The sequence below is a fragment of the Ylistrum balloti genome, unplaced genomic scaffold (assembly GCF_031769215.1).
Source record: "Ylistrum balloti isolate Yb309-2 unplaced genomic scaffold, AGI_CSIRO_Ybal_v1 Utg370640, whole genome shotgun sequence".
Classification (NCBI taxonomy): domain Eukaryota; kingdom Metazoa; phylum Mollusca; class Bivalvia; order Pectinida; family Pectinidae; genus Ylistrum; species Ylistrum balloti.
Genome location: NW_026782390.1, coordinates 210,544 through 222,883, shown reverse-complemented (window position 1 = coordinate 222,883; position 12,340 = coordinate 210,544). Strand labels below are relative to the sequence as shown.

General features: G+C 33.2%; 1 protein-coding gene across 1 annotated transcript; it reads left to right on the top strand.

Moving 5' to 3' along the window:
• Window positions 1–2,314: 2,314 nt before the first annotated feature.
• On the top strand, window positions 2,315–12,298 carry LOC132557195 (TATA box-binding protein-like 1). Its single transcript, XM_060221692.1, has 5 exons — window positions 2,315–3,015; window positions 4,722–4,804; window positions 6,468–6,635; window positions 6,986–7,080; window positions 7,480–12,298. The coding sequence occupies exons 1-5, from the start codon at window positions 2,740–2,742 to the stop codon at window positions 7,719–7,721; spliced, it is 864 nt and encodes a 287-aa protein (XP_060077675.1). The 5' UTR covers window positions 2,315–2,739; the 3' UTR covers window positions 7,722–12,298.
• Window positions 12,299–12,340: the final 42 nt, after the last annotated feature.

The window sequence follows — 12,340 nt, the reverse complement described above, 5'->3', positions numbered from 1 at the left end:
CCAACATATCAACATAACCACCATCCAAACTCACATTAAAACAAGCTAAGGCAAAGTATCAACAACAACAACAAAAACAGAGACTCCTGAATAAAATACCAGGAGAATAAGACCAGGTGTTCCAGAGGAGTAAGTGTGCTACTCATTAACAGTTTTAAACGGTTGATAATCAATAAATAAGATAATCACGTGGTCGCCATTGATTTGCAATGTACTTTTATTGGCTTGACCTTATATATATATATATATATATATATAACGGACCTCTGCAAAGACAACCTATTGTGATATATCACATATATTAGTTAAAGATGAGGATAGACAAATGTGTTATAACCCCCCAAAACAGTCTCACTTTCCAATCGTGGAATTATTACTACAGTGTTCCCCTCTCCCCCACGGAGTAGTAAGATATATAAATACACTTCCCCACACACGTTCTCGTTTCGATTCTGAGTTTTAATGATCGTTTATTTTACTCCGTCTTTGGTGTCGTTGTAGAAGGTGATAAACCTTGAAAAAAATGACTCAACATATCTGTTTAAATCAGCTTCCCCATCAAGCAAGCATTGCGTTAACCTTGACTGCCGGATCCGTCAAGATGGCAGCCGTGGCGATGTCATATCATATATATATTTCTTTTTTATTTTACATTTTGTTCGATTCCCTTTGTCAGTTTGCATGCATTTACATGGTAATAATCTACAAAAAATGTAAAAACCTAGTATATTACAAGCCAAAACAGTATGCTATTTATATATTCATTTAGTTTGTTTGTTTGTTTGTTTGTTTGTTTGTTTGTTTGTTAGTTAGTTAGTTAGTTAGTTAGTTAGTTAGTTAGTTAGTTAGTTAGTTAGTTAGTTAGTTAGTTAGTCAGTCAGTCAGTCAGTCAGTCAGTCAGTCAGTCAGTTAGTTAGTTAGTTAGTTAGTTAGTTAGTTAGTTTTAACGCCTTCATTCCAAAACTAAATGGGGCAGTAGTAAGTTTCGGTTCCGCAAATACAAGGATGCTGGCAAATGATCTAAGGGAAACAACTCTTAGAAGACCTTGGTTGTAGAAAGATTTAACCTGTGTTTCCATACATACTCATGCTAAATTCCTCTTCCTATGCATTGAAAAAACAAGTGATAACCAGAAGGCATTTGGATAATGAGTCAAATAAATAATATCTACAAAGACACGGTAAAAGCACACAGAGATGTTTTCTATTTAAGAGAAAAAAATATACATCGAACTCATCATTAGCTGCATTTTATCTCATGACATAAATACATATTAATTCAAAATGCAGAAAGGCCTAATATTTCCTTCCTTGTGCATTTTTCAATAAATATGGCAATGGTATTTAATCCTTAACAGTAAACGTCGCAATTATATTTAGTTTTGAAAAGCATTCGCTTTATCCGTGCATTCTGTACAAGAAGAATACTATGTGTACCCATGAAGACTAGTATCATCGCTTCATGGCTACTTACATTCTGTAAAATAGGGGATGAGGGTGGATAAAAACCTATATGTGTCATCTTTATTTATTTATTATCATTATTTATTTATTTATTTATTTATTTATTTATTTATTAATAATAATTATTGTTTTTTGTTCAGTGTTGATGGTATTGCCATATACAAGATATGGGGATATGGTTTCCTTTCAGTCAATTACAGCTCCTTTAATAACTTTCACATTGATAACTGGTAGTTGAATGATAAAATGAAAGTGTAATGTAGTATATATAGGGCGCCATTTTACTTCACTAATGCGATTACATGATATCACCACTGAGTTCTTTGTGGTGATACCGCATGTTCCTAATGCGATTACATGATATCACCACTGAGTTCATTGTGGTGATACCGCATGTTCCTATTGAGATAGTTATCACCGATTCCGACAGAATAGAATCATTTTTGGCATTTGACCTTGTTAATATCACCATAATGAATTGTTGAAATCATCAAATAATTTAAGGGCCCATCACGGATATAAATATACCAACGTTAGACCTAGACCATGTCAGTGGTAATATCATATAATCTTTGTACTTACAAATATGCTTCTTGAAACCTTTCGTAAAGATTGCAGTGAATATTTTTGCTTTTTTTAAGATGAAAATACTATAAACTCTAATGTCACAACTATCTATTTTGAGTAGATCTTCACTCATAAAGAATTATGCATCGATACCTTTATTTTTCATATTGATAATTCGGAGTTATTTCCCTTGAACTTCCTTCGTCGATTTTGATTGGTTTAGATCAACAGAAGAGAAAGCATGGCCGCCAGCTACAATTTCATCTCGTCGTTGTTGTTTAATTAGTTGATAATTCTGTTAAAAAAGGCAATTTGAAGATGTTTTGACGGCACGATCAGTACTTGTATGAACCTTGCTTTTTTCATTTAATTTAAACTATGCCTTTTATTTGATAAGTACAGGAGATGTAAAAGTTGTCTTGCTGATTCAGCCTTTCTGTCGTAACTTGGGAACGTAATCCATCTACAGAGGCTGGAAACCATAAGGATGAGGGGCATGTGAATTGGACTTATTTGCCATTTTGTAAATAAGTGTGTTACTGTATTGTTTTTTGTCACGTGGCAGTAATTTCAACTGTAAAATTGTACTAATTATCAGAACTATTTATGAAATTGAAATATTGATACCATGTGAGGGCAAACATTTTGACAGTTCTTGCCTATTATATCCATTGTTGATGTCATAATTCAAGAATTGCGTCCCATGTCATGGCGGAAAGTCAACAAGCAGCTGCCTTACTTGTGGTAGGAGAAGACGGAAGTGTCAATGGAACGAATGGTATGGCGCTCGCAGCAGCACTGAATGACCATATAGAACACCATGACAACAACGAAAACAGCGTCCAAGAAAATGGACAAGAAGACGGACCAACAATTGATATTATCATTAACAACGTAGTGGCGAGTTACAGCACACGATGTCATCTGGACTTACGCAGAATTGCTATGGATGGGAAACATGTTGAATACAAGCGAGAATATGGTGTATGTGTTCTGCTTCTATGTGAATTCTATCCCATTTACCTAATAATTCTGGAATACTTACAGTGATCTGGTCTGTACTAGTTGTGTGAGGACCCATTATTGTGATTTATCCATTGGCATTATGTTGTTTTTGTCACTTTATGGCACATGCAGTTTTTTTGACAATTTTGCTGATAGAAATGTGAGTGTAAAATGCTTTATATCAGTGGTAAAATGCAAATTTTACCTTAAAAGGTACCTAGAATATTATATCAAGCACATAAAAATCTGTTATGGTTTTGAAATGGTATCTTAATTGAGACCCTTTAGAAGCAGATATTTTGCCTTTGAGCATGTCAAATATCTGTAATATTTGTGAAATTGTGTGAAATTGTATCATAATTTAGACCCTTCAGAAGCAGACATTTTGCCCTGGAGCTTTGTTGCACGCAATTTGATATGTTGCAAAAAAAAAGATAGTTTTTGAAAATCATGAAATACCCTCCAAGAAAAATTTTGTATATTTGAAATAGAAGTATCCTCCTTTGTGTTGATAGCAATTTTGTTGAAAAATATAGCTCAGAAACGTTTTTAGTATTCTTTTTTGAGTTTTTTTTTTATCTCTTTATTGTTTCAGTTTTAATGCATAAATGGATATAGCACTTCATGCAAGAAAACAAATTTTGAATAAATGTTGGGTCTTGGCACACAGGTGCACCTGCAGGGTGAGTCCCAAATGAGGGAATTTTCACATCCAAATTTAGTCTGAAGCATTGTTGGGTTAAGGGGGAATCAGTTTGTACAAATGGTAGGTCTTGGCCCCCTGTGGCCTGAGAGGCAGGGCACAATAGGGGTAATAGAGCAAATGCTTTAAAACCCTACTCCTCCCATAGGAGTGATTGGATTTTGCTCTGAAGCATTGTTGGGTGAAGGGTTATCAATTTTGAGAAATGGTGGGTTGCGGCCCCCAAGGGCAGAATGGGCAGGCCAAATTGGGGAAACAGAGAAAATTTCTTGAAATCTTACTTAAGGATTGGTTCTCAGTTCCCAAGGGCCTTAGGGATGGGGCCCAGAAGGGGAAAATTTGCAAGTTCTTTAAAATCTTCCACCTCCAATAATAATGAATGGACATTGCCCAAATTTGATCTGAAGTGGATTGTAAAAACTACGACAGGAAAGGTAGGCCCCATCAGGGAAATTAAGTTCTTTGAAGTCCTTCTTCCATACAAGGGTATTGTCCAAGTTTGGTCTGAAACCATTTTGATGAACAGTTAATTACCTCTATTCGACCACAAGGATGGGATCCAATAGGGAAATTATACCAGAAATTGTTTGTCATATTTGATATTCTTTATTAAATGGCTAAATAGTTAGCCAGGTGAGTCATGCAGGCCCCTTGGACCTCTTGCTCCTAGATGAATTCTACCTCTACAACCAAAAAAATCTTATGTTAAAACGCTTTAGTCAAATTACAATAGCTGATGTTGATACTAATCATGCTGTAGGATGCAAGATTTTTCCCTCAAGATTTCGGACGAAATAATTACCAGGGTAGTAAGAATGTGTGGGAACCTCATTGAGATATCCTATGTTTTTTTATTTTTTATGTAAAAGAAAAGCGTAATTTGTGCAGCATCAATTGAAAATTTTATCCAAAATGTGATTTTATATCTACATTCCATCTATAATGCTATTTGTATTTATGGTATCAAATATTATCATTATAGATGTGCAATATGAAACTACGGCGGCCATACACCACAGCCACTATTTGGTCTTCTGGGAAAATAACCTGCACAGGAGCCACCAGGTATGTAGTTCCACTATACTGACACATGTAGGAAGTAGCAGGGTATGTTTATTTCCATTGTATTAATGTATACTTTACAGTGTCATTGTATGCACGTTAATAATGGTAGGGAGTCCTAAGTTTGCCACAAGCTTAAGGTATATTTTTACTGTACGAAGATTTTCTTCACTAATACACTAGGGAAGGCACTTGCAAAGGATGGAGACCCGAGTATATACTTTACTTATCTAATGCCTATTGAAGAAGAGGAAGTCCAAAGGCTCTTATTTACACTATACTTACACTTAATAGTTCTGTTGTAAACCTAAGTAGCTACTGTACCATGTACAGTAGGGATGTAGTTGTAACTATACTAAAATTATTGTGTAGAGATAGCCTAGTTACTTCATCAGTTTACCAAATATCACTTAATTTCTCCTGTTGCATTTTGTATAACAAAACGTTCCAATAATTTGGAAAAAAAAACTTTTTTTTTCAATCCTCAAATGAAGATTTTGTGTAAAATATAACAGGAAATTGACTAATTCATGTGAAATTTTATGAGATAATTATTTGAAATATTGACATGTGGCCATAATTTGCCATTTTATAGAGAAATATTTGAGTGCACGCGAATTTCATGTTTATTTATAAAGCAAAAAGGAGAACAAGAAATTTCCCCTGATGAATATAGAAAATATCACCCTTTTCAGAATATGGTATTTTCCCCCAAAACATACATTGATCCCTGTTTGTCATGATCAATAAGATCCAAAAACAGTACATATTATCTATTGACTAGTAAAAGTACAGCGTTTTTATATCAGTATATTAAGTAATGGCAATTAAATATGGAGTTCAGAAAAGTTTACTCTTATTCCTGAAACAGTTAATCTTGTCCTACATATTGGAATACATCCCTCCTGGATTGCAAAGTACATTTATGGGATTGAATGTCATGATTCATTCCAAGCATATGTCTATTGTAACTAGTCAGGTCAGGATAAAATGGAAAAGATTTTTCATTTTGATATATGAAGGCTACATCACAGTAAAAGCATTTTTTTCAATTATTTTTTAGATATGGAATGGACATATTGTATATACATAATATTAAGTTGTGATGCTATCTCAGTGCTTGTAGTCAATCTTGATTCCTAAATGTCCTATTTCATAACTCAAATTGTATAAGACTGCAGAAATAATTTGCATTGACAGCATGGGAGACAATCACATACAATATATACAATTTATTTCCATCAAATATACACTAATTTATATTTATATGTACCAAGTCTTACTCCAAAAACCTTTCACATAAAACAAAAGGATAGCTGGCAAGTACAATACTGTTCCTTACAATAGGGTAATGTCAGCGTTTTGTTTGTGGAATCAGGTTGCAAATTGATAACGTCATCAATTTTAACATATTTCTTTGGACATTGTTCATGGCAAAATGATAAGGTTTCATAAAATTTTACAATTTGTTACTTTCTTTTTCAAGTATTTTAGAGAAGTAATCAAAGGTTATTGTGTCAGTAATTCTGTGCTCTCCCTCAAAATATATGTATATATATATCAAAAATGTGTTATTAATACTGTTATTCAGATGTTAATCTGTCTCAAATTATGCGATTGAAGGAGAAATACATACAATATGATAAGGGAATCATATTTGTTTCAGTGAAGAGGCATCAAAGATTGCTGCTAGGAGGTTTGCGCGACAATTACAAAGGATGGGGTTCAAAGTGAAATTCTCCAACTTCAGAGTTGTCAATGTTCTTGGAACCTGTATTCTTCCCTTTAAAATCAAAATAACAAGTTTTTCAAGGAAGCATACTGAACATGCAAGGTACTGTATAGTATTTCAGATGCTGGTGTCCCCAACAATTCACTCTTTCAGTATTCATGCTCTTAAAGTACTGTACTCAATATTAGATCCAGTTTCCCAAGATTATTTTTCTTTTATATATGCTTATACTTTTTATAATATGTGTATTTTAATTGTAATCAACACCATCTGAGAAGATTGTGTAGAAATGCTGTAAAATGATACTGAATTCTGCCTGCATAATGTTCGGCAGGAAGTGTTTAGCAGTGTAATGTGACAGATTGACATGCTACAGTTTCTATTATTTCAGTTGTGTCTTGTATCAGAGTTATAGTGATGGTAGTGTAACAATATTTTTCTTTTTTGTTAAGCTATGAACCAGAGTTGCATCCAGGTGTCACATACAAGATCAAGGAACCTAAAGCCACCTTGAAAATATTCTCAACAGGCAGTATCACGGTTACAGGTTTGTTGAATTTTGATGTTATTTAAACATTACAACTTACAGAAATGTCTGGATAACATATAATGTTATAAAAAGGATTTTGTTAGACTGATTCCTTACGTTTGGTGCATGATTCTTTATTTGTATCAATGGTCAACATTACGTGTGTTACAGTGAACATCATTTTTGGTCATGTGATTTCCTACCATTGATCAAAAATGAACTAAACACAGGACTAAGCTGGGGACACACACCTTACATATTATTCCATCAAGACAAAAACATGTTGGAAGACAGTTTTTTGTGACCTTGATCTCAGTAACCTTGACCTAAATAATGATGTAATGTTGTTTGTAATCTTGACCTTTGTGTATTCTAAAATGTTTTCTGGTTTTAATATATTTTTTTCTGTTTAAACAGCACCATGTGTAGCCAATGTGCAATCTGCGATAGAACATATATTTCCTCTGGTGTTGGAGTTTCGTGCAGATGATGAGGACATTGACAAAAGCTTGTTAGAAAATGAAACGAGATTTATTAGAAAACAACGAGGTATAATTAAACCAAAACGTCCAGTGATGAACTATGAGGACTATGAAGATTACAACTCAAATGATGGCGATAGTGACGAAAGTTTTGATAGTGATGAAAGCCAAGATTGACTCTGTAGACTATTGTTCAATGTGCAAGCGTATCATAGTATGTATGCCTGAAGGAGTCTGTGAATGCGTGATGAAGACATGAAGCACTGACTTTATGTGAATTCCGTCACTGATTAGAGCTATTGTTTCCTGGTTTATCTTTATGTAACTGAATTACCACTTTTTTCCACAAACAGCATATCATAGAGCATAGACTAAAACAGTGACCTTATAACATTAATACTTCATTTGGTATTTTCTTTTGTTTGGCTTGTTGTTTTTACATCAAAGATTTTTAAGCCTACCACGGTGGGCTGTTCAAATCACCTTTTGTATATTGTCTGTCTATAAACAGTTGTTGTTATCACTAGTTAATTCAGAAGTGCTGCATAGATCATCCTAAAAGTTTATATGTAGCTTTCCCTCAGGCCGTTGTTGAAAAATGATCATTTTGGGTCTGATCTGGAAATCATAATGGCTGATGTTGGCCATCTGGAATTTTAAGTTTGTTATCACAGAGGAGTTGAATAGATCATTAAAATTTCATAGATTAAATAGGTTCCCCGCAGTCCTTAGTTGTACATCATCTATTTGGAGATTGGTCAGTGATTCTTCTGTTTTGACAATTATAGATTTTGTTATCACTGTTTTCACTGACTTATATCGAAGAGAAAAATTGTCTGTGCTCTCCACCCTGCGCTAGTAGTCACTGAAACTTCTTACTTTAGGTTTATCTTCACCTTGGTTAGGAGGACTGTCATTCACTGAATGGACTTACTCATCAAGCTCTTTAAGCATTTGCCAGTAAATATGAAAATAGTCCAAATCTTCTCACTCTTTGTCAGTAGAGAACATACATTTTATTAACCATGAAGTACAAATACTTGTTTCAGTTTTTTTCCATCTGATCCTTCTATATTGTCATTGTTGTAATTTTTTGCTTTTGATTAGCTTTACTGATATTGTAGTTATTTCAATCCACATCATCTTTATCCAATAAGTCTAGTCCATGTCTTTTTACCCAAGATATAACATAAAGATTGGAAATGTTCTTTATGGTATCTTCAATTTAGATTTATTCTGTTTTTTTTTAGATTCACTTTAGTGCACATTTAAATAGATACTGTTCAGAAATCCTTAAACATATACAAATGTTTGATAAGGTGATGTATTGCAAATTGTAAATATGGAAAAAGATTTTGTCAGTCCTATTTTTATGCTCATGTTTTGATCAATGCATTATAGCAAAATTTTGGAGGTTTCTATGCAGATTAGGTACCAATATCTCTTAGCAATTTCCAATAATATTATATTGTTAAATATTTCAGTATTTTTTCAGTATCATTGTGTCATTTAATATTTATAAATGACCTGAAGTAAATGATATAAAAAAAAGTTATTTGGTGCAAATAAAATTGCCATTAAGTCAAGGGTCTGTCAAATGAATGAAACTCAACACATTAGGTTACACTGATCCGAGATCTAACAAATAACACTGGACTTGCATTCAGAAAATGTTTATAATGAAGAAAAGATAAAGACCATCTGTGGGTTCAAATTTCAATTAATGCTTTCCTGAAAATAATCGAAAGCTTTCCAGTATTGTCTACTCATACTCAGTGTGTTTTTTTCATGAATTACCTCAGCAACGTAAAAAAGTAATGCTGTTATCTTCGACAGTTGACAGCATAGAATTCTTAATAAACAGAGAATAGTGTATACAATTGCTATTGTCACAACTGTTTTAAATAACTTGTAGAAAGAATTACCTCCAAATAATGTCTGTCATGACGGAGCATCTGCCTAGATACCAGATTTTTGTAATAACTGACTAGCATAGATCTAATGATTGATGCAACGACCAAACAAGGAGAGGATGAAGTACGTGTGATCTATTTCTGAATTATGAGCAGAAAATAATCAACCCTTCCTCATCCTTGTTTCTTATTTCTTCGAACATCTCTCTGTATGGACATCCTACCAAATGAATCCCAAAAATTGGTTTATTTGTTCACATTTGCAAAACCTTAATAACTTTAAGTAGGTGTGTGTAAAGCAGTGTTAATGAAAAAGTGCTATGTGTGTGTCCTTTGATGAGATGTGCTACATTGACCAAACATTTGGTCTCTACATGTATTTGTTGTTTGTGCTTCATCCATTTGATAATCATTTTTATTACAAGGAAATGTTAAATCTGTGCATTTAATGAATGAATGAAGGAATGATTGAAATAATAAGTTGTTTCTTGTGAAGTGTGTATAATGTATGAGTTTTGCCCCATATGGGCATTGTTCTATAATTTGATATTCAGAGATTAGAAACATGTTACAATTTTGCTATACTGTCTGACATCACAGACACAATTAAGAAACCAGGTGGTATGTAATATGTTGTAATTATACCTAATGTATAGTAATGTAACATGAAGAATATATGTAGCATCTTTATAATTATTGAGTGCACCGATACAGTGACTTTATTGAGAGAGTTTAGGTACATATCCACAGATGTGTCACTTCACTGAATCAGTTTGTAACGGATGTGATACTTTGTCAGTAAGTCTAATAATTTACCTAAATTAATTTCAGCCCAAATTTAGTCTGTGGCATAGATCACTCTAATTTTTCAACTTTTCAGGTTTTGAACAGAATTCTGAAAAAAGAGATGCCCTCAATGTAAAACATGGAAAGACAAATATGATCTGTCACAAGTCTGGTGAGAATCTGTTTTGCTTCCATTATTTGGTAAACCCCAGAAAGTATGAATGATTGATAAAAAGGAAAAAAAAATCATTTAATTTAAAAGATCTTTTCAATGTCTATATCCAGTTACCTTGGATTCATTTTGTAATATCAGGGTATTACCTTAAACCTTTCAACAATGTCATGATACTGTGCCTCATCCATGTACATGTAGAATATGTAAAGTCTTGTGTCTGGGTCGTTTGAAACATAGAATGTGTGGTACATTAACTTCTGAAATGCTAAAGGTACTATGTGAAAGTTCTAGATATGAGAACTAAGTTTAAAGCTCTGTGACAAACATGTCATATTACTGTACATATTAGGGGCAGTCCACTGCGAAAACATGCTGTGTCAAAAAGTGCTATTAAGGTATATCATTCATAAATAAATGTGCAGTATATATGGCTACATGTCGAAAATGTACTTTGAACAACTTACTGTGTTATGTCTTTACATAGAGTGATATCGAGCTTGCACAGACAAACCATTCCATTTCCATTCATGTACAGTGCATTGTAGTTTGAAACACAAAATATCCAGATTCTGTAACATCATTAATTTGGGATTTATTTCCCATGTTGTATGGGTTACTCTAATCCACAAATTTTTAAATCCATGAACTATTGTATTTATCCATATAGCAAGTATCCGCAAAATGGCAATCTTTAGAAAAACCAAGAAAAATAGGCTCCACAAAAAGATATGATTTTACATAGATATTGGTTGATAAAACATCAGATAAGGGATTGTGTATGACATTAAACATGTACTTTTTATAATCGATGTTTTGTAAATTCAAAATGTAGACAGGGCATATTTACATTTTAAAATGTGCTAAGACTACTGTGAATGTGTGAAAGTCTGTTAATATGATCTTATTTCATTGAACAACCACAATTTAGATGATTTTTAGGTCAAGAATTTCCAGCCATCTTCTGTACATTGTATATCAGCTTGTAAAAGTGAGGCCTGCAACATCCTTCTGGACTTTGCAGTACTAGTTTATAGTGTACTTGTCGACCTGCATTATTTAGTCCCTGTGACTTGATGTAGGATACACTTGTCAACTGTTAATGTATTGGTGAACTGTTTACATGCTGACTAACCTTGTACAGGTAAATTGTATATATGTTGACAGGCAATGCTTTGTAGCGTGTCCGTATAAATTTACCCGTTGACATCGAACATGTGACTAATAAACTAATGTACAGTAAGTGCTGACTGACATTTTGTAGGCAAGTCAAATTAATTTTACTGACATAGTTTAGGTACAATATATACCTGTTGTCATATTGTAGGTAAATGGTATTCCTAATGATAGATATGGTGTATGGTACACCTAATGATTGATATAGAATGTGAAATTGCATGTTGACTGACAAACTATAGGTAAATCATATACATAAGTTTACATACTGTAGGTGAATTGTAGGTACATGTACAATGTTTACCTGTTGATCTACATACTGTAGGTAAGTTATTGGTATGTTGTTTACCTGTTGACTGACACTGTAGGTAAGTTATTGGTATGTTGTTTACCTGTTGACTGACAAACTGTAGGTAAATTATGGCTATGTTGTTTACCAGTTGACTAACATAACATAGGTAAGTTGTCAATATATGTTTTTCTATTGCTCAGCATAGGTAAATTGTACACTGTTAATCAAAGTTTAGGTACACTGTGTGAATGTTTATGTGATGTAAAATACTTTAATGTCAAAACTAATTGTCAACACTATTGTATTGCATTTATAGTTGAGAGGAGTCTTGGTAAGACACAAAATTGTCATTCATGAATGTTTCATCCAATTGTTCATTTTCTATACTTACAAATAAATTTGTTTTCAAAGAAAATAGTTGCATTTGTCATATCAAATTCTTTGATGAATAATGTAG